This window comes from Ruditapes philippinarum, unplaced genomic scaffold (genome assembly GCF_026571515.1).
Source record: "Ruditapes philippinarum isolate M1 unplaced genomic scaffold, ASM2657151v2 ctg1933_1_1_1_1, whole genome shotgun sequence".
Taxonomy (NCBI): Eukaryota; Metazoa; Mollusca; class Bivalvia; order Venerida; family Veneridae; genus Ruditapes; species Ruditapes philippinarum.
In genome coordinates, this window is record NW_026856096.1 from 65,463 (window position 1) to 92,705 (window position 27,243).

The 27,243-nt window shown below is 34.3% G+C and overlaps 1 protein-coding gene across 1 annotated transcript; it reads right to left on the reverse strand.

Annotated features, from left to right (window-relative positions):
* LOC132745382 (RNA-splicing ligase RtcB homolog) lies at window positions 1-26,486 on the reverse strand. The gene is made up of 14 exons (XM_060734290.1): window positions 26,369-26,486; window positions 19,250-19,365; window positions 17,794-17,940; window positions 15,813-15,861; window positions 14,726-14,933; window positions 13,584-13,633; window positions 9,632-9,738; window positions 8,332-8,491; window positions 6,723-6,898; window positions 5,550-5,738; window positions 4,741-4,851; window positions 4,105-4,224; window positions 3,313-3,355; window positions 1-1,510 (listed from the first exon to the last, which is right to left on the reverse strand). The coding sequence occupies exons 2-14, from the start codon at window positions 19,343-19,345 to the stop codon at window positions 1,446-1,448; spliced, it is 1,521 nt and encodes a 506-aa protein (XP_060590273.1). The 5' UTR covers window positions 19,346-19,365; window positions 26,369-26,486; the 3' UTR covers window positions 1-1,445.
* Window positions 26,487-27,243: the final 757 nt, after the last annotated feature.

A 27,243-nucleotide genomic window follows, 5' to 3' on the forward strand; every position in this document is an offset into this window, starting at 1 on the left:
ATAATGGGTTTGCGACCAGCATGGATCCAGACCAGTCTGAGCATCCGCGCAGTCTGATCAGGATCCATGCTGGTCGCTAACAAACTCTATAACAAGTAGAGAAAATGATAGCGAACAGCATAGATCCTGATCAGACTGCGCGGATGCGCAGGCTGGTCTGGATCCATGCTGGTCGCAAACCCATTCTGTTGGTTTTGTCATGGCGCGGCTCATTTGTAATATGCACTGAATTTTCAAGGCTAATTTTTTCCACCCTTTCCTTTGTAACAATGTAGTAGTTAACATGAATTTTGGTGATAAATTATTGTAAATTTTGTCATAAAGTGCATATAATAACACTTTTACCTGGACTAATTATAAATTACTTTAAATACATGCATTATTTTCCTGTGCTTTATTTCTTGAAAAAATATTTTTGCTTTTCTGGAGATGTACCATTTTACTTGCATGTTAAAAACACATAACAAAAATTTCATCTTCACAAAGTAAAATCTGAACCATTTCACCACATGTTAACACTAACAAGACCATTAACCCTATGTAATACTTTGAGATATTATTACAATATCAAATGTAGGCATTCGTTGAATACTAGCCAAAGCAGTTTGACACTGACCAATTACATACAACCATCTTGATATTTATCTTTTACAGTTGGTTTACATACTGAACACAAAATTATAAATTGACATATACATTTATAAACCTTTCATTTCTGTCTCCAGTATTTTAACTGACTGTTCACTATAGTATGTAATGATTTTGCTCCTTTTCATGGAAATTTACAGACTCTGCTCTTTAACCTGTATCACCCAAAATATCTTAAATAGACTTGTCCATCTTTCATTCTGGACAAAACCATTTATCATTTTTAAATACAGATGTGCCATATGATCTTGTTCTGCATAGGTTACATGGATAGAATTTGTTTCCGTCAGCAGGCTCAAAGTTAAATTAGTTGTAAGATTCTTACCAAGTGAGAAATAATTATGTTGCTGATTACAGACAAATTCACCTATATACCTTTAAACAATCATTTTCAGCATTAAAATATTATGTCCTTGATGCGGTTATGAAATTAGTACATGAACCATTTCCCACAATTATTTATCATAATGATCATGAACACAAAGCTTTGGCAGAAAATAACAAGGCCAGTAAAGTTGTCGACATCAGAAAATCTCCAAACATGTATAGGAAATTCAATAAAATTGATAATGATGAGAAGAACATTGTCCTTAAACAGACAAAGATATCCAGTCGAAAAAATTAAATAAACTTGATAATGATAATACATGTAATAACATTATTCTTAAACACATGGAAGATCTCCAGGTCATTAAAAGAACAAGCCCATTACAAGCAAGCTTCTCACGCTGGGCACAATCACAGTTTGTGGAGGTTAGAATAGTCATGATATTGCACCAAGTAACAGTCACGTGACATCATCCTTTGATCACAGCGATTGGTCGAAGTTTGATAGCTTTCTTACTAATACCAGCCATATGACCTGAAATACAAGTACAGAGAATTAATCAACATGCATCAAGCTGCCAATATATAGTATGAAATCTTGCTTTCTCACATATATCTTGGTTAAAGACTTAAGAAGTATTAAAATTAAGGCATTTTTATTTTTTACAAGTATTTATTTTCTGTGTCCTGTCGTAACTTGTTGGTCATATACCTGAGCCATCCCTGGCTTCTTTTAAGTTTTGATAATAAGTACATTTATGGTAAAATTGTATTTTGTATGGAAGTCAAAATACCACTTTGTTTACATCGTACTACCATTATCACACATAATATTACAATCAATGCTAGTTTTTTCATGTAGTAAGCATCCTACATGTTCTAAATCCATTATTATAACCTCATAAAATACATCTCTGTCCTTTCTGCTGAAGGAAACACATTTATTTCTTAGGCATCACATGTAAAAAATGCTCCATTTTAGGAATAACATTTTTATCATTCTTAAAAATGTTCAATAGTGAACATAAAATGAAGAATTTTATACTATGATGAATCTTGTAACTTAAGATTACTGGTTTCCTAGCAGTTTCCGTCCCCTAGCAGTTTTCCGGCCGTTTATCATTTTCGTCCAGTACAGTCTATTTTTACCAGTAAGGCATCCACATTACTTCATCAATCAGAGAGACATTTGTTTTCTATGCTAAACAGCATTTAAAATAGTACAACGATTTATATGTTTTGAAGTTTTGCCTGTTATTTAAAGTTACATAAGAGAACTTGCGACTTTCAAAAATAAGCAACACCTGGGGAATTCTAGTTTGAATATCCATGCGCAATAACTAAGACCCCATTTTAGGTAAATCAATACTTTGGAAAATATTTTTGCAGATGACACGGAAAAGGTTGGGAAATTCTGTTTGTCTGATAAGACCATCTTAACATTGCTTTATGGTACTGAATTATATTCAAAATCAAAAAGGTCAGGAAAAGTGCTATGATTTTTTTAATAAAAGTGAAAAAAGGTGTTACATTTCAGGCCTATATTCAAATTAACAAGAGCTGTCGGTAGGACAGCAACGCTCGACTATTCTTAGTGCTTGATAGTAAAAAAAAAATGCTGGATACAGTTACCTCCTCCTGTCTACAGGCTGGGGTCATGATGGTGAACAAGTGTGCAAAGTTTCAAAGCCATATGTCAATGAACTTTGAAAATATTTGAGGTATTACAAAAACTTTAACATAAATTCTAAGTCGAAAAAGGGGCATAATTCTGTCAAAATGCTTGATAGAGTTACCTCCTCCTGTCTACAAGTTGGGGTCATAATGGTGAACAAGTGTGCAAAGTTTCAAAGCCATATGTCAATGGACTTGGAAAATATTTAAGGTATTACAAAAACTTTAACATAAATTCTAAGTCGAAAAAGGGGCATAATTCTGTCAAAATGCTTGATAGAGTTACCTCCTCCTGTCTACAGGTTGGGGTCATGATGGTGAACAAGTGTGCAAAGTTTCAAAGCCATATGTCAATGGACTTTGAAAATATTTGAACTATTACAAAAACTTTAACATAAGTGGTTACGCCGATGCAGACGCCGACGCTCGGGTGACTGCAATAGCTCTACTTATTCTTATCGAATAGTCGAGCTAAAAAGTAAAATGAAAGTGCAACATTAAACACAGAGCAATGCTGGACAGGTACCTAACTTTGTCCTGTCAAAGTTTTGTACGCCTCCGTAGACTGATTTTTATTTTATTTGTTAAAAAGTGTGATTTGTGGCCGGAAACTGCTAGGAAACCAGTATATAGAAAGATGTGTATCAACAAATTTGAACTTACATGTATCTACAACATCTGTTACATTTTTATAAGATTGTGGTGCCTGAAATATCAAATATATTCATAATTAAATGCCATTAGTACGGTAACTCCTTTTGTAATTGATACAATCAAATACGTCTTAACAGCAATGTGTTTAAATCGAGAGTATCTCAGTTTACATTGATATAGTATTCAAGATGGAAGCAATACATAAGCATGAATTCTCAAAGATTAAATTATGACAAGTATAAAGTTTACTTCAACCAAATGCATTAGTGGTATTAGGTAATGAAAAGCCCATGAATGTAATAGGCCTAATCAAAGTACATGATTGTTATTAACTTATTTGCAGCACATGAAACCACAGCAATAAGAAAGACATCATATACAATGGTCATATATATATTACTGTATACATGTATAAATTCTAACACACATAAATATAGCCATTTATAACGCCTTATAATAAGTAATGGATAAATTGAACAAACATTTTTTAACACAAAACTTTAACCAAAATGTACTATGTAAGATTTATCATGCCTTTTCTTCTCTTTATTTAAATAAATATCAAAATATGTCAGAAGAGCACATTTAGTTGTTTTTTTTTTACAACTACAGCGAATAACACTTTCAGTGGAATATTTCTGTGGGGTATTTTTTATACACTTAATACATCTATATGTTAAATCTTTCAAAGCTAAGATTTGTTCAAACTTTAATCTTCATGTATCAACAAGTACATTAATATATTGCCTAAATTACCTTCAAATACAAGAGAAGAAAATAGGTGTTTGGGAATATATTTACCTCCTCCATGACAAGTTTTGGTGACGCTACACGTATACTGATTCCCTGCTCCTCGAGAGCATTTAATACATCTGTATAGTCCAAGTTACGTCGAGACTTGGCTCGTGACATTGCTCTCCCCTGTAAAACATTATCTTTATATAATACACCTGTCCAGTAATTTGAACAGCAAAGCTTAATGCACTTTAACTTGTCAAGTAAACTCAAAATTTACTTAAAACTTGTAGGTTTTTGCTGATACAACATTGCTAGGCTCAGATATTAACTCTATTATGTCCTAAATTCCTTACCATTAACATGTATGTGAAACTCATTAAATTTATCTTTTGCAAAATGAAAGAATGTATTGCATAAACATGAGAAGGAATTAATAAAAGTGTTATGCTTGTATATCAATCCATATACTTAAAGACTCTTTAATATTGTGATCTAAAATTATATATGTTTGTAAATTTGCTTTATAAAATACTTTTTAACTAAATAGGAAAAACAATCCAAAACTGGTTTTCAAAAGTATGAAATGGTGTGTTAATCTGTAAAGTTGTTTTGGCTTGTATCTTTGAATTAAATCATCATATCCAAACAGATGATTTTGTTGGGGATTCACTATTTTACAGGGATGCTAATTTTACTTACAGCACCGTGACAAGTAGTTCCGAATGTCTCATTCATTCCATGTTCTGTACCAGTAAGAACATAACTACATGTTCCCATAGTTCCTCCAATCAACACAGGTTGACCTGTCAACTGAAATCATTATAAGAATATTATATCTCTTACCCTATTGCTAATTGTTGAAATTTTATCATCTTTAGCAAGGTTAACTGTTACTTAATGAAAGCATTTTTAATTTTTCACTGTCTTTAAGTCACACTATAAAGGTAAGTGACCCTCAGTTTGGTATTTCAGGCAAGAGTGGGCGAGTACGTGGATAGAAGTGTATATTCCCATCAATGGGAAATAACTGGTAATGTTACAATTATTCCATAACAAGCTTTATCACCCTTTGCATTTAACATTTGTAGGATAAATTAGGAAAATGATAGATCCCTAATCTGACCTTTAATTTTAATAACAATAGATTTAGCCACAAACATGGACATGTGCTCTTTTGTTAATCATTATGTATTGGTGAAATTCTGACTGTATTCACTTATCTAATAATTAGAGTAAGACAGGTCAGGAATCTATGCATTTTACTTCAGTATAACTTTAGAAATGTTATTGAATATGACTAAATTGAAAATGATTTTATCATCATCATTCATACAGAAAAATCTTTTACACATGTTCAACTTCTATTTATGATACTGTCCATAATTAATTTAAGAGATATATAGATGAAAATTTGAAATTAGTCAGCTAATCAGACTGCTATGGGTCTATACTGGTGACAAATGCTAATCACTTTCGGTTCAGGTTAAGAGTTAAAACAAAAGTCTTACCTGATAATCTACAGGTATAAGAGGATGATGTGGCGGGAAAGCTCTGGTCGAACCTTTCCTATGTACTAAAAGTGTCTTCTGCTTGCCGTCTAGAAAATGTTCCTCTACTTTAGCGATGTTGTGTGACACATCATAAATCACGTGCATGTCAAGGTCATCAGGGGTCGAATTGAACATCTTAGCAAAAGCCTGAAAGAAAATTGAATACAGACATTGTATACTTTCATAAATGTTTTAGAGATAAAATAAATCAGACAATACATTAATTCATCACAATTTAGTTTGGTATTTTAGACTGTTAAATAAATAGTACAAAATTCTGGAAAAGGGGAAACAATAACTCAGAAACAATAAAATCAACAAAATAAATGAAAATTACAGACAAATTTGATTGAGCCTGATCATGAGGTATTTAGGAAATGTGCTACATTTATTACATGCTTTTCGGTGGTTTATAGGAATATATCAGTGATATAAAACTGGTAATTTCACTGTTTGAAACAGTGAAATTACCACTTTGATAATTTCACTGTTTTGAATTTAAGCCCCTTATATTATTTCAGTGAAATACCAGCGTGCACACTTCTGGGTACCAACTTAATGACGTGACGTCGTAAATGACGTCACGTCGTCTTATTATTTGGCGCACTTTTTATTCAGTATTAGGTTTAATGTCTTTTTAAAACGTTTCTTTGCATATAATAAAAGGAAAATTTGTTTAGTTTAGTGTAAGATCAAAATATATTTCACCTTGTGAACACCAAAAGTTCATATTTCACTTGTGGCTGCGCCACTCGTGAAATATACCTTTTGGTGCTCACTCGGTGAAATATATTCCGATCTTACACTGAACTAAACAAATATCCTTTATCTCTCCTGCCCCTAGCACTGGCCTCAGCCATATTCAATCTTCTCCACTTAATCTGCAGGGATGAATGATTTAAAAACAAGAAAAATATAACAACACTGTCGTGAAGGATGGGGCAGCAGGAACCTATACAGCAAATTGCAAGGAGGTTATACAAGGAAACAATCTCCCTTATATTTAACCCAAACAAGGCTTAATTTTGGGAAATGACTCCTCCAGCCCTATATTCTAATATTAGAATATATATTTTATACTTGTACATAAGTAGTTTAAAAGAAATACCAATTTCAATATATCAAGTTTACCTGTCTTGCTAGGAAAGTCATACTGGATCTGTTGACCCAGGCATAGTTGGCTGCTCCAGCCATACCCTTGAGGTAATCTTGACCTTCCTGGGAATTGATCTTGGCACAAGCAAGTTGTCTATCATTTGTTAATATGTTGTCACGCTTCATTACTTTCTCCATCACAACCAGGGAATCTGAAAGTTCAAATGTTTTGTTTATTGCATACATGAAGTTGAGTAGAAATGGCATGGCCTTCTGTTTATTATTTGAGGTGTTTGGCAAGGTTCCTCACTCAGGAAAACCTATTCAGATGAAGCTCCAAAATCAATATGCCTTAAAGGACATTCCACTCAAAAAATAAAACCTTTTTGTGGACTATCTATCTCGAGGGTAACTGTTTACGGCGGTAATGAGGCTCTGCCGAGTTTCTGTTAAACAGTTACCATAGAGCTAGATATTTCCATCTGTACCTGCAGCCAGTGTTTGATTCTTTTTCTAGCATATTAAATGTCATTTATATTCGGAACAGAAATTACAAAAACTGCTATTTTCATTACGCACTTTTTTCTTATAGTAGCGTATGAACTTACAAACTTCATTCATAACGGTAAAATGACATCATCCTTAGAACGCAATTCATTCATAAAAGGTGTGCGACAATGAGGTCATTTAAAGCATGCAACTTGTCTAACATGGGGGGTATAAGACAGGGTTTTCTAGCACCAGTGTTAACAGGATATTATCCTGTCTGATATGCAAGAAAGACTGTTATGTCACACCTATGCCAGTGCTAATGTTAAGGGAAGTAGAACTAGAAGAGTACAGTAGTTTAACCTGTGAAGGCCGGACAAGAATATTCTATTTTTAGCTCTGGCAGCAATTTTGATCAGCAAAGCGGAACGAGCCGGTGATGTGCACAACTAAATATGGTACTGATCACTCCTGTAAAGTTTGGTTGAAATCCCATCAGCAGTTTGACCTGTGAAGGTGGGACAAGATTTTTCTATTTTTAGCTCTGGTGGCCATTTTGTGCAGTGAAGCAGAACGTGCTGGCAATGTGCACAACTAAGGATGGTACTGATCAATCCTGTAAAGTTTGGTTGGAAGCCCACCAGTAGTTTGACAAGTGAAGGCTGGACAATTTTTTTCTCTCTTGTGTTCTGGCGGCCATTTTGTGCAGCGAAGCGAAACGTGCCAGCCATGTGCATACTTAGAGATTGTACTGATCACTCCTGTGAAGTTTGGTTGAAATCCCACCAGAGGTTTGATTTGTGAAAGCCGCAAGATTTTTTTTATTTTTAACTCTGGTGGCCATTTTATGCAGCGAAGCAAAACGTGCAGGTTGCGATCACAACCAGGGATGGAACTGATCATTACAGCAAAGTTTGGTTGAAATCCCACCAGTAGTTAGACCTGTGAAGGGCGGACAAGCTTAATGTGGACAGACGGACATATTGACAGACGGCAAAGGCAAAAACAATATGTCTCCCAAAAATTTTGGGAGACATAATACACGCCTATAAACTGAGTAGCCAAGCTTAAAGTCACTTTTACCTAAAGTTTAATAAAACAAACTATAATTTTCTAATAAACCAAATTCTTCATATAGACTTGATGAATTTATAACCTGTTGCAACTTGATGACCAAGTCCTCGACTGCCACAGTGGATCATTACACACACCTGACCCTTGAACTCTATTCCCATCTTTTTAGCAGCAAAATTATCTATTATTTCATCAACCACCTGAATCTCAGCATAATGATTGCCAGCACCTAGTGTGCCCAACTGAAATAAAATATCTTAACTTTTATCCTCCCAACTTAATATATCTTAATGACAGGAAAAAACCTATAATCTATTTTTATAAACATCATAATCATGGGTTTTCATTTTTTTACTGAGGCAACAAATGTGCCAATGAAAACAACCAATTTGGCCAAAGGTGAAGGAGGATACCTAAAGGCTAAAATTACAACCAATTTTAACAGTATTTTAACCCATGATATGAATTATGAATCTGTTAAAAGGCCCATTATGCCCCAGAAATGCTTTTATTTTTCTTTCTGAAAAGCTTTTTATCTTTAATATCCTATTTTAATTTTCAAACAGTTACTAATAGGCCAATTACTTGAACCATGTTTTGCTTTCATGGCTCAATAGATATGACCCTTTTTAAAGATTGGAAAATATATTTGTGTCTGGGGCATAGTAAGCCTTTAACAATGAAACCCCTGCATTATCTCAACAAATTGTCAGTAAGCATATGGACTTTTCTATCATTCAAGAGTTTAAAGTGACAGTGTGAAGGTCATATGGCGACCTTTCCACCTTCAATATTTGAGGAAGACCACAAATACTTTTGAATATGTGTTATATAAGATATCAGCAGGTACACAAGTAGAATCATCAACCTTCAATATATACTAGCTGGATAGCTTTATTACATGGAAAAATCCCTAGCAAGATTCATACCCATTGGTATAGGTAAGTGATTAAAACTCAGCACTATTAGCACATTGAACGGATGCCCCTGAAAGGGTACTAAGCATCAAATATAAACAATAAATATTGAGTCCCAGTCCTAGTTGAATACATAATGGTTTAATTAAGTATGACACAATATGCCATTTTTGACAGCAGTATTCACTGATTCTAATGCATAAGGTCAAACATGATTAGAAGATCATCAGTTCAAAAAACCTTTTGTTATGTCAGTATTAAGCATATTTCATAGCAGTTACAGAAGAATTTCAATGGATGGCCATAGGTATTTGCTCTAAATCTGATTTTATTTAAGTCACAAAACCTTTTCAATGAATATGGCCAAATTACAAAACAAGTTAGTGTGTCTAATTCAAGTATTGGTCTTTAGAACAAGTTTGACTGTATATAGCATATATCACAGGAATTAATACAACAGAATACCTGTGGAAGACCTCGTTTCTTGGCTCTAGGACTGACTTTAGATGGATCAGCTTGTAACATTCTGCCATATTCTTCACAATGTTCTTTATCTTCAGCCCATATATAACCTAGTTTGTAACAAAATATAACAGTTTTACACTCACTAGTTATAGAATGATCAAGTTTGTATACAGCAGATGATAAGGTAATTATCAGATGTAGGAGAAGAACTAAAATAAGAGGGCCATGATGGCCCTGAGGTCGCTCACCTGTATATAAGGCCCCCCCCCCCCCCCCAATGTTGCAGGGCCAATTTAACCCCAAGGGCTTTTATTTGCACAAACTTGGTAGACACCCATAAGAAGATGTTTCATGCTAAACATCTAAGCTCTAGCTCATTGGGCTTTTTAAAAGAAGATTTTTTTTAAAGTTTTTACTATACACATATACAGTCAAACGTGTATTAAGCGACCGGGCAAGGGAAACACCAAAAACGGTCGCTTAATGAAACGGTCTCTTAAGACAGTCAGCATGATATAAAAGTCAAAATTTATAAATGACATCTTTTTTATTCAATGGAATTGTTTTTCAACTTCATTTTTAAATAAATGTTGAATAATAAGTACGCTCCGATAATCTAAACGGATGCAAATGTAAAAATAACGTTCTGATATTTATTGACAAAACAGTTTTGATCCATAACGTACACGTTTGACATTTTTTCCAGAATTTCTTAACTTCACCGTTGTTTTTCCTTGTCTCCAACACGAAAACCCTAATAGTGAAGATGTTTTCTGTTGTGCATTTTTTCATTTGAAATAAACAGACTACATCTATTTGTTACGATTAATTTAATGGCTGATCAAGTTCAAGGTCAATTCAATGCAGTCTAAATGTCAACAAGCGAAGCGTATACACCATCTCAGTATGGGCGGAGCGTTGCATTGTTTATCCGATATTATTGGATAATACACGTCACGCGTGTACTTAACTTCATTTGCATACGCTAAAACGGTATGGGAAATAGAGTTTTTCACACGTTTATTGTTGTGTTTTGATTGCTGACACTTTTGACATAACGAGGTGGCGTTCTCTGAAAACACAATTACTTGACAGGTAAAAGTGGTCGTTTAATGAAAAGATTGATGTCAATTAGGTGACTAATTAGCGGTCGCTGGTCGCGTTGAGCAAAAGTCGCTTAATACATTAAAGATATAGAGAGAAAATGATCGGGGGAAATTTAAAGTGGTCGTTTAAGACAAAAGTCGCTTAATACACGTGGTCGCATGGGCAAGTTAGACTGTAGTTAAAAATAATGACACCCCTGGGGCCGGGCCAGTTTTTACCCAAGGGCTTTTATTTGAACAAACTTTGTAGACACTTACTAGAAGATGTTTCATGCTTAATATCTAAACCCTAGCTATTTGGGTTTTTTCAAAGAAGATTTTAAGTTTTTGCTATACACATACAAAGAAAATCAATGACCCCCCGGGCGGGGCCAATTTTGACCCCAGGTCTTTTATTTGAACAAATTTTGTAGACACTCACTAAAAGATGTTTCAAGCTTAATATCTTAACTCTAGCTATTTGGGTTTTTTCAAAGAAGATTTTTTAAGTTTTTGCTTTACACATATAAGGAAAATCAATGACCCCCGGGGCGGTGCCAATTTTGACCCCAGGGCTTTTATTTGAACAAACTTGGTAGACACCTATTAAAACATGTTTGATGCTAAATATCTTAGCCATAGCTCTTTGAGTTCTTTAAAAGAAGATTTTTTAAGTTTTTACTATATGCATATAGGGAAAATCAATGACCCCCCGGGCGGGGCCAATTTTGACCCCAGGGCTTTTATTTGAACAACTTGGTAGACACTTATTAGAACATGTTTCATGCTAAATATCTTAGCTCTAACTCTTTTGGTTCTTTAAAAGAAGATTTTTTAAGTTTTTACTATATGCATATAGGGAAAATCAATGACCCCCTGGGGCGGTGCCAATTTTGACCCCAGGGCTTTAATTTGAACAAACTTGGTAGACACCTATTAGAACATGTTTGATGCTCAATATCTTAGCCATAGCTCTTTGAGTTCTTTAAAAGAAGATGTTTTAAGTTTTTACTATATGCATATAGGGAAAATCAATGACCCCCTGGGGCCGGGCCAATTTTGACCCCAGGGCTTTTATTTGAACAAACTTGGTAGACACCCATTAGAACATGTTTCATGCTAAATATCTTAGCTCTAGCTCTTTTGGTTCTTTAAAAGAAGATTTTTTAAGTTTTTACTATATGCATATAGGGAAAATCAATGACCCCCCGGGGCGGTGCCAATTTTGACCCCAGGGCTTTTATTTGAACAAACTTGGTAGACACTCACTAGAAGATGTTTCATGCCAAATAGCTAAGCTCTAGCTCTTATGGTTTTTTAGAAGAAGATATTTTAAGTTTTTTCTTTCGGTTGCCATGGCAACCAGAGTTCTGCATGGAATTAAATTCTTTGAACAATTTTTAAAGGTGACCACCAAAGGAACATTCCTGTGAAGTTTGGATGAAATTGGCTTAGTGGTTTATGAGGAGATGTCATTTAAAGTAAAAGTTTACGGACGGACGGACGGACGCCGGACGAAAAGCGATCACAAAAGCTCACCCTGTCAATTTGTGACAGGTGAGCTAATAAGAGGCATCACTCTATCAAGTCTTAACAAATGTTAATATATATATAATATATATATATTTGAATAAGTCACCATCATTAAAAGGGGGTGATCCCTAAGAAACTAAAACTGTAAATGAAAACTGTGGATTTGGTTTAATTGAGTCTGTTTATGAGGGATAATGGAAAAGTGCAACATCCCTCATGCCTACAAGGGACCCACTTTAGAAGTATTCAGTCTTCAACAATTTATGTGCTGAAATAAATTATCCTGAAGAAAAAGCTGTACATTTTTCAGGAATTAGTTTTTCTTTATATTATTACAGATTCTTGTGTCTGCCAATACTGCAATATTTTCTTTAATATTTCATCAAAATATAAACATACACTAGAAACATGATTTCAGAAATTTAAAACTTTTATATAAAATTCATGATATATGACATACAGTCGACTCTCGTTATTTCGAAGTTATCGGGACCGTCCAAAAATATCAAGATAACGAAATGTCGAGATAAACGTATAAGGTCTGAACAAGGCAGTAAGTGATTTTTACAAAGGCATGTGCAAATAAATTAAAAGTATGATATCCTTTGTCTTGTTTTCTTGAGCCTAATATCCCAAAGTCGATATTTAACAAAGTTAAATTAGCGGATGTTTACCAGCAGAAATACGGGAGTCTGTGATAAAAAAACATAGTGAGGTTTACTCAGTAATACACCAGTATAGTGAAAACCTTTTTTAGTGCGGTCGATCCAGATATCCTCCCTAGTTGGTTATCGGACCATTCTCGAGATAGTTCTACCGCTGTTTGATATTTTTTTCAATGTTGTAAAACAATATTGCAACGATCTATACCGAACACTTTTTCATTTACATTGAAAGTCACAATAAAGTTAATACAGTGTTCGAATATTTTATATATAGCGGAAGATTCATTCATTTTTGACATAAGTCAATCAATAAGTTAATAAGGTAAACTTTTATAAACAAAGCTCGACTTGTTACAAACATGGTCATCATTATGACACATGCCATTAAGTGATTATCATCTGGTTTGTGTTGGTCACACCTCTGCGGGGGAGAGACGAAAAATTATTATTCGAGATAAAGAAAGGATAATAGCGTGAAAATTACTGTCGGGGGCTGAAATTTTACTTTGAGATACTGAAAATATCGAAATAAAAATATCGAGATAAACAAATATTTCGAATATAGATAAAGAAGGAAGAAAATCAGGACTTTCAAAATTTCATCGAGAAAACGAAATATAGAGAAAAGCGATGTCTAGATAACGATAGTTGACTGTATATAACATCTACCTTCTCTCAATGACCAGTCCATTCCCATCTCTAAAGCTTCTTCAAGATCTCTGAAATACATAAAAATAGAGTCATCTTTAACAGGTGGTTAAAGGTTTTTTTTAGCAATTACAAATGTATTCAGAGTTCATTTGTGAAGATAATTTAATAGTTGATAATTAAGAGCTGTTTCTTCTAAGCATACAAAAATTACCAAGTTCAAAATGCCACAATACACAAATTGTACCCAGATCTACTGAAACGGTATTTGTTCTGCACATACACAGGTCATTTTCTGTTGAAATGGACAGGAATCAAATGAGCCGTGTCATGACAAAACCAACATAATGGGTTTGCGACCAGCATGGATCCAGACCAGCCTGCGCATCCGCGCAGTCTGATAAGGATCCATGCTGTTTGCTATCAGTTTCTCTACTTGTAATAGGGTTTGTAAGCGAACAGCATGGATCCTGATCAGACTGCGCGGATGCGCAGGCTGGTCTGGATCCATGCTGGTCGCAAACCCATTATGTTGGTTTTGTCATGACACAACTCATTAACTAATTTGAATAAAGCTTTATATTTTTGCCTGTATATCTGTTGTTTACAAAATTATTGTTTGAATTTTTGGTAAAAATAACACTTGCAAAATACTGTGTGAAGGAAATTTGTTCGTGTTATTTCTAAAGAGCTACAGGTTCATGCCCTAAACCAATAATAAACCGTTAAGATCCTGCTTAAAATATCAGCATAATATTTTGTTATATACATTATTCATGACTTATGCATTAAATAAAAGAGGCATTCTATATTAAAATTATTTTGAGAATTGACCATAAGGTTATGAAAATAACATAATTTTACTGTAAATAACTTTAAAAAGATAAATCTTTATATCCTTTCATGTTCATTTAAAAGCTGAAAAGGGTTAAATAATGGGGAAAAACTACACAAACAAACAATAGAATGTTTATGCTACATCTTTTTTGGGTTATTTCAATTACAAGAATGGTAAGGGTTAAATTACCAAACATATATGCAATCAATCTTTAGCAATATACATACAAACTATTCATTTATATATACATAACACACTTTCAAGATTTCTATTTTTAGTAACTTTGTTCTTTTTTAAAGATATACTATAATAGTTGCACACTTACTTTGCATTCATGGGTATAATTCCTTTGGAGCCTACACCTACAGGTATATGATCAAACAGGCACTGTGCCAGCTGTTCCTTCACAGGTTGTACATCTTTCTCTGTGAGGTTTGTCCTTAACAAACGTACACCACAGTTTATATCAAAACCCACACCACCAGGGGAGACAACAGAGTCAGGATTTCCCATGTCAAATGCTGCCATGTTCCCTTTAACACAAGCACAAACATATTATGAATTTGTAATTATTATACATTATATTATAATTAAAATAAAATAAACATTTCATTAGAAAAGTGTCACATTAAAAGTGACCTTTTGTAAAAAGAGCATATTATTTTAACAAAATATTCTAATTTGAACTTTTTCCCTTTCTATAGCAGAGCATTTTTAAATATTTTTTATATTTATGCTTCTACATAGTTTTTTTTTTAGATTTTCTTATGTTTGTTTATTGATTTTTTTTTCTTTTAGTTTGACGTCACACCAACACAGTATAGGTCACATGGCAACTTTCCAGCTTTACATGTAGAGGGGCGTCCGTGGCTGGGTGGTTAAGGTCGTTGACTTCAAACCACTTGCCCCTCACCACTGTGGGTTTGAATCCCGACAGGGACTTTGGATTCTTTCATGTGAGGAAGCTATCCAGCTAGCTTACGGAATGTCGGTGGTTCTACTCAGGTGCCTGTTCGTGCCTGAAATAATGCACAGAAGGGCACCTGAGGTCTTCCTCCACCACTAAAGCGTCACGATATGACCTATACTGTGTTGATGTGTCGTAAAACCCAATCAAACAAACTGGTAGAGGAGGACCTCGATGCCCTTCTGTACATTATTTCAGGCACAAAAGGGCACCCGAGTAGAAACACTAATGTTCCAAAAGCTAGCTGGATAGCTTCCTCACATGAAAGAATCCAAAGTCCCTGTGGGGATTTGATCCCACAGCATTTAGGTGAAAGTGGTTTGTAATTAAAGACCTACAACCATTGGCCACAAACAACCCCATTCAAGTTTATCAATTTATATATAAATTGTCAGTCAGACCTAAACAATATTACACTGAAGACTATTGCAAAAGAAGATGTTACCTATAGCAAAACCATATCCACTATGTACATCTGGCAGACCTATAGATCTCTGAAAATATAAGCATATCCTTCCATATAACAATTTCATAAATAGTCATGTATGATCAGCAAATAAACATTGTGACCAATATTGACATCAATAGGTTATAAATCATAAATTCAATAAAATACATTTTCACTATGGTTAATAAATAAGAATGTTACTTATGTACAGAAAAAAATTCAAAATAGTGAGTTCAAATGTCTCAGCAAAATCATATTACCTCTGTGTTTCTAAGGCCATCCTTAAAAAAATGTTCGTTTGCAGTAACACGACCGACTCACAAAATTTGCCCCTACTCAAAATTTTTTTTCATGGTCTGGATAAAAAAAATTATATATTTTTTATGAATCAGAAAATTATGCCTTGTGCTTTGTTTTCGTTCTTTTAAAGGTTAATAGAAGAAATAAAATGTAGGTCTTATTAAATTAGAATTCAGTTATCAATTTATTAATTGTTACCAGATTATCAAAGCATATATTGTCCAGCATAAAAAAAACCAACATTTTTTTAAGGATGGCCTAATGGCATTTTCTTGCCATAACATTACTTCCACAGATCTATTTGTTGAGCTTTGACTATTACTGGTAAATTAATTCAGATACACTGTCAAACTTTGACTTAACACATACAAGAGGGCTATGATGGCCCTGAGGTCGCTCACCTGTATATAGGCCCTCCAACCCCCCCCCCCTCCCCCAATGTTGCAGGGCCAACTTAACCCAAGGGCTTTTATTTGCACAAACTTTGTAGACACCCATAAGAAGATGTTTCATGCTAAACATCTAAGCTCTAGCTCATGGGGCTTTTTAAAAGAAGATTTTTTAAAGTTTTTACTATACACATATAGTAAAAAACAATGACACCCCTGGGTCCGGGCCAGGGATTTTATTTGAACAAACTTTGTAGACACTTACTAGGAGATGTTTCATGCTTAATATCTAAACTCTAGCTATTTGGGTTTTTTCAAAGAAGATTTTAAGTTTTTGCTATACACATATAAAGAAAATCAATGACCCCCCGGGGCGGGGCCAATTTTGACCCCAGGTCTTTTATTTGAACAAACTTTGTAGACACTCACTAAAAGATGTTTCATGCTTAATATCTTAACTCTAGCTATTTGGGTTTTTTCAAAGAAGATTTTTTAAGTTTTTGCTATACACATATAAGGAAAATCAATGACCCCCTGGGGCAGGGCCAATTTTGACCCCAGGGCTTTTATTTGAACAAACTTGGTAGACACCTATTAGAACATGTTTGCTGCTCAATATCTTAGCCATAGCTCTTTGAGTTCTTTAAAAGAAGATTTTTTAAGTTTTTACTATATGCATATAGGGAAAATCAATGACCCCATGGGGCGGGGCCAATTTTGACCCCAGGGCTTTTATTTGAACAAACTTGGTAGACACCCATTAGAACATATTTCATGCTAAATATCTTAGCTCTAGCTCTTTGGGTTCTTTAAAAGAAGATTTTTTAAGTTTTTACTATATGCATATAGGGAAAATCTATGACCCCCTGGGGCAGGGCCAATTTTGACCCCAGGGCTTTTATTTGAACAAAGTTGGTAGACACTCACTAGAAGATGTTTCATGCCAAATATCTAAGCCCTACCTCTTATGGTTTTTTAAAAGAAGATATTTAAAGTTTTTTCTTTCGGTTGCCATGGCAACCAGAGTTCTGCATGGAATTAAATTCTTTGAACAATTTTTAAAGGTGACCACCAAAGGAACATTCCTGTGAAGTTTGGATGTAATTGGCTTAGTGGTTTATGAGGAGATGTCATTTAAAGTAAAAGTTTACAGACGGACGACGGACGGACGGACGCCGGACGGACGCCGGACGAAAAGCGATCACAAAAGCTCACCCTGTCACTTTGTGACAGGTGAGCTAAAAAATACCAACAATAAATACAACTGTTGACACAGATAGGTAAATTACCCCAACAATGCCTGGTAAGGCAGCAACATTTCCTATCTGTTTCATTCCAGGTAGAAAACCACCATATCCACCACTCCTACATGACTGCTTCAGTTCATCAAACATTAGTTTCTCCAAAAAATCATTCACAAAGAACAGCCCTTCCACCTGCAAAACAAATATTCTTCATATAACCTAAGATCTACAAAACAAGAACAATCATTCAATCCCACTTCTGTGTGAAAAGTAAGTTTATTTACTCCTGCCATACCTTAAACCTTTATTTGTGTAGTGATTAAGAATTTCTTAACTTGCACCATTTGTCTAATGCATATTTAACCCATTACTTCATGAGCATTTTGTTAAAAATGGCTGTTTTCATTGAAAAGTCTCCCGTTACAAGTTCAAATTGCTATAATACTATAAAAACTGCTTCAACACTAATCAAACTTGGCACATATGTTGACTGGACCATTGCCCTTGCAACAACATGCTCAGGCTTAAATTTTCTGTTACCATGGCAACAAGGGGACATCTCAAAATTGCCAAAAATCACTATTTTGCGTTGATTTTTTCCATTATAATTGATTTCAAAGTGCTGCAACTTCTCAATGGATTGAGATAGTGTCAAATGCTTTTCAGCGATGGTTACACGTTACCTTATGATCGACCTGGGGTCATTTATAGCCTCTCACAAGTCCAAAATTTTCTTGACGATGAGGGGGACTCCGCCCCCTTCAAACCCCCCAAACAGAAGGGGCATATTCCCCTTCTGGCAACCCCCTGATGTATCTTTTGGTTGGGGGGCCGCGCCGAAAAAGTGGTCACTTTTTTTAACAACATTTCTCAAACAAAAACAAGTGTTTAGGGCCTAAATAATGCATTTTTTCACCATTTGAGACAACAAAAAGGGGGGGGGGGGGTGAAAAAGGCGTTAAAAGGCGTGTATATGAAGTAATGGGTTAATTAATCTCTTGACTTTTACCATTTGTGTACTACATAATTATGTTATACAACCTTACATTGTACCATTTGTGTAATGCATACCTAATACAACTTAACTACCACAATCTGTGTAATACAAAACAAAAACAACCTTAACTTGTGTCATTTGTGTAATGCGCATTTTATACAACCTTTACTTGCACAAATTGTGTACATGTAATACAAACCTAATACAACTTCAACTTGTGTCATTTGTGTAATGCATATGTTATACAACCTTTACTTGCACAAATTGTGTAATACAAACCTAATACAACTTCAACTTGTGTCATATGTCTAACGCATATGTAATACAACAATAACTTGCACTATCTGTTGAACACATATGTAAATTAACCTTACTTTGTACCATTAATTTTGTGTTATATATATATGTCATTTAACCCGAGCCTGCAGCATTTGTGTAATGCAAACTTAATCACTCTTTAATAATACTAGCTAAAACAAGATGTAACTAAACTTATTGACTTACATTCATGTTGTCTACAAAGCCTTTCTTTATTCTCCATGCACAGTTTCCAACCTTCTCCAGATACTTCAGTTCATCCTGGTAAGTCCTTACTACCATTTTGTCGTCTCAAAAAGTTGCTGTCAAAGAAATAATTTTAACTCTTAGTCAGCCCTTTATATATTATAATGGTTATTTAGGTATGTTATAAAATTAGAAATTCTGTTTGCTCTTTAGCTGTAACAGATTTTCTTTAATGTAGATTATCTACTACTTTTTGGTAGCTATTTAAAACATTTTTTGTATATGTATTTTATAGAATTGAGAAAGATACATGTAAGTCTGAAATCGAATAATGTATTATAAATACATCAGAAAAAGTTCAGAAAAACTTGAGCATTTTTTTTTCAAGCACTGAAAATTCAAATCCAGCTAGGAAAACAAATAATGTTGATAAAGGTAAAGCACTGATGGTACCAATGTAGATTGGTACAATAAAGTGGTCAGTCCCAAAGTTTCATAAATTCATACATTTTTAAAAAATATATGTTTTTATATAGTTTATTTAGTTTAAAACCTTTGCTAAAAGCAAACTTCAAATAAACTCTATATTATTAAACCAATCAACACCATCAGTGAATAATACAAGAGCATTAATGTTATGATAGATAACATGTGTTGCTGAATGACAACCAATTGTATGTTACAGCTAAATTATGTTAATTCAAGGGCCATAACACAAACAAAAATCATTCAACTGGAAAACCCATCATATATGTGCAAGTACTTGAGGTACCGATCAATCCTGGATAGTTTCATTGATATTGCTTGAGAGAAGTCGTCAGGACAAAACCTTAAAAAGATTTTTTAAAAAATCATTAAAGGGCCATAACTCAAAAATCATTGACCCAGAAAATGAACAAGAGGGCCATGATGGCCCTGAGGTCGCTCACCTGTATATAGGCCCCCCCCCCCCCCCCCCAACGTTGCAAGGCCAATTTAACCCAAGGGCTTTTATTTGCACAATCTTGGTAGACACCCATAAGAAGATGTTTCATGCTAAACATCTAAGCTCTAGCTCATTGGGCTTTTTAAAAGAAGATTTTTTTTAAGTTTTTACTACACATATAGTTAAAAACAATGACACCCCTGAGGCCAGCTGGCCAGTTTTGACCCCAGGGCTTTTATTTGAACAAACTTTGTAGACACTTACTAGAAGATGTTTCATGCTTAATATCTAAACTCTAGCTATTTGGGTTTTTTCAAAGAAGATTTTTAGTTTTTGCTATACACATATAAAGAATATCAATGACCCCCGGGGCGGGGCCAATTTTGACCCCAGGTCTTTTATTTGAACAAACTTTGTAGACACTCACTAAAAGATGTTTCATGCTTAATATCTTAACTCTAGCTATTTGGGTTTTTTCAAAGAAGATTTTTTAAGTTTTTGCTATACACATATAAGGAAAATCAATGACCCCCGGGGCGGTGCCAATTTTGACCCCAGGGCTTTTATTTGAACAAACTTGGTAGACACCTATTAGAACATGTTTGATGCTAAATATCTTAGCCATAGCTCTTTGATTTCTTTAAAAGAAGATTTTTTAAGTGTAACCTGTGTATCGTTTTCTGTTTATCACTGGTATATTGTTTCCTCCGTGTTATGTTGTATTTGGTTGGTATTCGCCTAACTGTTGTGTCGTCGTTTGTTTGCCTAACTGTGGTAATGTTTTGTATAGTCTGTTTCGTATGAGAGGTCACTGTAAGTTGAAAGGTTGTATGAATGTGTTCACTTATATTTCACGTGCATGACCCTAAAATCCCCGCGAAACATTTTCTTGCTTAAGTAAAATATTTCCCTTCGCCAGTTCCACATTATACGAGTAACTGATAACTTACTTTACAGTATAGTTGTTGATAGTAATAGTTACTTATTAGTAAACTTGAACATCATTTATGGAAAGTTCTTGTATGCTGATCCTGGTAAGAATTTATATATTTCTAATGTCATATTTATTCTTTTCCATTGATGAATTGGATGAAATGTGTAATTTTATTATTTTGTAAATCAATTATTTGTAATTCCTTTGTATTTTGTTTGTAGGCTCGTTTTTTGTATGTCCGACAATAAAATGATGAAATAGAAGCAAGTCTTCAATCATTTATCCCCGGTTACAAAAGTTTTTACTATATGCATATAGGGAAAATCAATGATCCCCCGGGGTGGGGCCAATTTTAACCCCAGGGCTTTTATTTGAACAAACTTGGTAGACACTTATTAGAACATGTTTTATGCTAAATATCTTAGCTCTAACTCTTTTGGATCTTTAAAAGAAGATTTTTTAAGTTTTTACTATATGCATATAGGGAAAATCAATGACCCCCTGGGGCGGGGCCAATTTTGACCCGAGGGCTTTTATTTGAACAAACTTGGTAGACACCTATTAGAACATGTTTGATGCTCAATATCTTAGCCATAGCTCTTTGAGTTCTTTAAAAGTTTACGGCCGGACGCCGGACGGCCGGACGCCGGACGAAAAGCGATCACAAAAGCTCACCCTGTCACTTTGTGACAGGTGAGCTAAAAATGATAGGCACAACAAAACTTGGTACCGATCATTCATGAACTGCACCAGTTGTTTAGTCTGCTACAATTATGTCAAGGTTATAATTAAAACCACTTTCCAATTTTAACTGGGGTCAACCTTTTACATTCAGTTACTCATGGCATAATAATTATATTCCGTACATACAACATTATCTATATACCTTCATAAATCTTTAACTTTAATATTAGAAACAGTCAAATATGTTAAAGAATTCACCTGGAAGGAATATTCAGTGTAAATATGCTTTACAGTAACAGATCTATTTTACCCAAATGGTAAACATAAAAGAATTGCAACATGCAATTAAATAATATTTGATCGTCCCAGGAGAATCGTAAATCTATTGAGATAGGAAATTTTCTTTCAATTTCAAATCAATTAAGTTTTGTTGTCAAGGTAGGTGCTTTTTTCCTTTACATTTGTATTCCAATTTTTTTCTTAAAGAAACATATGAATCAGTTATTTTTCTTTACTAAGTTAAATAAAACTGTTTAAATATCTAAATACTTTTACATCGGATAACAATATACAATGTATATATTTGTATTTGACAAGTTTAAGCTTGTAAATTTGGATATTAGACTACTCTGAATGAGATCTTTGCAGATTTTAGAAAATTTATGTCAGAAAATTTAAGTTTTATGTCAGAAAATATGACACTATAAAAATCACTCTAAACAAAATCATATTTTCTAAACATTTCAATCATGTTTTCTAAACATTTCAATCATATTTTCTGAACATTTCAATCATATTTTCTACTCATTTTCAGCATTAATTTTACTGGTCAATCTAAACCATAGAAGTTCATCATGGGAAATTCAGCTAGAAAAACGGAAGAAAATACTGGCTGTGGGAATTGCTCTAAGATAAGGAGGGTACTAAATGTTTCCGAGTTACAAATTGGCCAACATATCTGTGAACCTGGGAGGAAAAAATGTACCTACAAGGAAAATAGACACAGTCTGAAAGCTCAATACTTCCATCATGCTATAATTGGTGAAATAAAACAGCGTAACAATTACAAAGTTACGCTTGTTCTAATGCATTACACAGATGTAACCGGATTGAAGAAGGGGTCAATAAAAATAACAGAGGAGGAAAGAGATCTGAAATATGATGAAATATACATTGTCCAATATAAATATCCAAAATATCCTGCCACAGAAATAGTACAAAGAGCCACAGGAAAACACAGAAATACCTTTGGGAGATATAATCTTTTTGTAAGCAATTGTGAACATTTTGCAACTTGGTGCGTTCTCGGAAGCAAGGAGTCTTTTCAAATTGATCAGAAATGGAGATTTTTTCTGTTTCCTTTAAAGATAAGTTCAGGAATGGCAGGGATCCTTTCACAGCTTCTCCTAGAAACATTAAGATTCTTTGCTTTTTTTGCATCCAGTGAAAATACGTTTAATTCTATGTATGGGCCTGGCTTTACACTTCTTGTCATCGGAGCATTCTATTTAATACTTTTATTTGGCAGATACCTTCACCTTAACAATAAATACAGGAACTACAGAAGCGTATGTCAACATTGTTATGAGGAAAAACAGATGATCTTATTAATTAAACTATGTTGGTTCACTTTATCTGGACTTTTATTTTATGTTATCACAGATGCCTGTACACCACGGTTCCGGGTATGGCCAGTGACAATAATATTACATGCGATATTTACCAACCTTAACATGTTTTATCGTTGGTTACATGGGGAACTAAAATCCCCGCACCTGCGTTGGTCTACTAGAGTCAAACAATTGTCAGACATTAAAAGAGGTTACATCATAACATTTAGACATTTTATATTTCAACAATTTGCCCTTATCACAGAAATTCACTCAGAAACAAGTGAAATATCCATAGTTTACTATAAAGGATTTTTCAACATCAAACTGACCGAAGACAAAATCTGTTGGTCTGAAAGCTCAATTTGGCTACAAACACTGACAAAACTTCCAACATATCAAGCAAATCAAATAATTTCAAGGATGAAAAGCAGGTTGGGTGAGAGAAAATGGCATTGGCGTTGTAATAGATCTGACCATGTATGTTACTGGGCATCAATTAAACAGAAACACTGGAAATATTATAACCCAGTACACAACAACGAGACATTAGATCAAACAGAGGAGGACTATGTTAAAAAGAGTTCCCTGGAAGTTGAAACTATTGTTGTCAACCTTAGAACTGAAATCGAAGAAGGTGATGTGATAGAATATTATATCAACAGTACTGGTAGAAAAAAAGAACATGGAACAGGGATCATTACTGAATTGAAGAATGCACATGAAAGCAAAAATGGAGATGATCGCATCTTTACACTTGTTTTGGTTACACAGAAACATAGAATTGCTGAAGAGGCTGATATAACTGTAGATTTGAACACGGATACTATTAAGGTAAAAAAGTTTCATCCAGTGCACTGTCGTAGCATGCAGGAACGAAAAAAACAGGCAAAAAGGGCTCAAGAAATCAGAGAGCAAAACAAAGAATTCAACATCATGAAATTTTGTGTTTTAAAGGAAAAACAAACAAAAGAGCAAAAAGACATTGAAAAGAAAGAAAAGTGATTAACTTTTGATTCATGTGATTAAACCTATTAAAATAAAAGAGCTAGCCTTTACTCAGAAGTTTATGGAGTTCATGAGCTTTTAAATTCACTTGACATGCATTTACACTTTTATAATCTGTAACCTGTTCTATTAAGCCTTTGTTAGACTCTGTAAAATTATCATCAGAATATCAGACTTACAAAAGACTAGTTGTGGGTAGTTACAAAGGTTTGAATATACAAGAAGTATGTCACCAAAGACCATACATCCATGGTACCTACTGTGTGTGAATGTCTCAGAATATACTGTGTGTGAATGTCTCAGAATATGTTGTGTAATATCCCAGTAAGCAGTGTTGCTTGTGAGCGAGGGTTTTTCAACCCAGAACAGGATAAAATCCAGATTGAGAACCAACCTCAATAATGTAACTGAAAATATCTGAGGATGGGCCATCCCTAAAAAATTTCAATATCGAAAAGGATGTCATAGTCTGAAAAAAAGTAAGAAAATGTTGAGCAAATTGACTGTTGTTGATGAAATTCAGTGACTGTCTGACTGAAGTGTTTGTTACTTTCATGTAAGAACTATATCAAGTATGCTACTTGACTACTATGTGCATAATGATATGTGTTGTTGAGATCTAATGATTACTTTGTTTTATCATGTTACCGGTATATAAAATCTATTATAATATGCGTATGATAAATTTTGACGAGGATTCATTGAAATAGTATTTAATAAGGTTATATATATATCATAGAGATGTTTAAGTACACATTTTCTTCATTTTATATGCCATACATATTATCAAATGCCTGTATACTTGTTTCACATTGTTTTTATTATGTCCATGAAATAAAATTGAAAAATAAATCCAATGTTATAGCTTGATTTGATGAGATGTTACACGGAAGCATCACTTCTCCGTAAATTTCAAAACTTCTCCCTATTTTTCCTGATGGGAGAAGTGACTTCTCCCTAAATTTTCAGTCCAAGGTATTCCCTGGTATACAAACGGAAAAAAAAACAAAACGAAATCATGAGTATACCAGCTCCTCCTTGTTCTGTTAAGACGTATCAACAGGAATTTATGTGCTGTTACATGTAACTAGTGTCAAAGATTGCATCATATTATATGTGGAAACACAGGTATGATCTGTTTTAAATTTTACTTTGGTAAAAAGTATTTTGAAAATGATTTAATAATTATGCTTTTTAATATGTTATTATTTGTTTGATTGATTCCAAATTTTTGAACAGAAAAATATATTTGAACACACTGACGGTGCATGGGCAATTATTTCGTTAAAAAAAAATTCTGTTAGATTGTTCTAACTCAGTTTAACGCTTGCATTTGAATTAGCCAATCAGATTTCACGCACTTTACGGCCGCCATTTGTTTATCAGCTGTAAAAGGAATTGAAATACATGACAGGATTTAATCATGATTTTTCGGATGTGACAGTTTAATTATTTTGACAAAAGGTATTTATTTTTTAGTTTTGTTCATATTATGTAAATACACGCTGTCTTCATTGTTTTTCATTCCGCCTGATTTTCTGGCGGAACATGCTATGGGTTTTTGAGCAATTTCGATATGACGTTGCTTTGCCCAGAAGCAAAAATATCTCAAAGCGACGTCATATTTATAGGACTAGTGTTCAGTGTTGTTTTGTTTGTTCACCATGATCCCAGTCTCTTGTAATTTTGTTTTCAGAAAACACTTAATGAAAAAAAAATTACAAAAAACTGTTTGTAGACAAGTTAACGTGAAGCCAGTTCGACTTGGGACCGGAGTGTAGTTGGCGACTGGTTTGAATAATGTTTCCCATCCGACAACTCTTCCTTTTAGCTTCAATAATAAATGGTTTGTACATCTAGGAAAGAAAAAATATTGCCTTGACAACCGGTTATTTTCTTAGCATATGTCCGTTTGTTTAATTTAAAGGGCTTGAGCACTGACTGTAAAATCAACTTACCTAAATATTATAGAAAATGTGCTGATAATGCGCAAATGCCGACTGTGGCACCGGTGTTCGTAAGAAAGTAAAAGACGTAGAAATTACAATCGATACGATAATCATATATGTAATATGTCCCATACGGTGTGTTTTTATTTATTTCGTGCGCATGAGATACTATGTCTAATATGAAAAAGGCAAAGCCTCAAAGCGAGCTCGATGTACTTTTGACGAGAAATAGTATTAAATAATCGCGCATTTTATTTCAAATGCATTGACGAGTGCGTGTGAGGTTACACGTACTGTGTTAAATATAGCTCCGCCCCTCACACTGGCCATAGCTTTCGCAGAAGCGGTGGGTCTACCGGTGCGGCGATGGAGATTTCGTCGCAGAAGCGGTGGAAAAACATGGCTGTCGGATAGTTTTTTGCTGGTGTCGGTAAGTTTATGACTTATTTGTACGTTATGTTTTTATGTTCTGCTGATAACACCTAGTGAGACTGGAGCCCACATATGTACTCTTCCAACTAATTACACGCATGGGGTGCAAATCATGACCAGTTATGCAAACACTTCTGTACAGTTTGACGAGGGGACGCCACTTTTGCCTAATTTTGTTTATAACACTTCATATGTACTCAAAACTACCCTTAGATACACGGGCATCGCATCGTATGTATGATAATTACACAAAACAACCATATTTTGGAACTTTTGGAAATTGATATTACCATTTTAATAAAAGAATTGACAAAAAATGATTACAACGCAGACGGCGGTGGATTCGATTGCAACGCAGTGCGGTGGGCCCGATATCATTTATGTCTTTTTTTAACGTTAAAGTCACCGACACTTAGGAGTTGAGCTCCAAACACCTAAAAATACAAATGAAA

Coding starts and splice junctions, on each gene's coding strand:
- LOC132745382 (XM_060734290.1), bottom strand. CDS start 19,345: ATGGTAGTAAGGACTTACCAGGATGAACTGAAGTATCTGGAGAAGGTT. Junction 15,862..17,793: donor CCTTACCAGGCATTGTTGGG/GTAATTTACCTA, acceptor TTATATTTTCAG/AGATCTATAGGTCTGCCAGA. Junction 5,739..6,722: donor TGACTTTCCTAGCAAGACAG/GTAAACTTGATA, acceptor ATTTTCTTTCAG/GCTTTTGCTAAGATGTTCAA.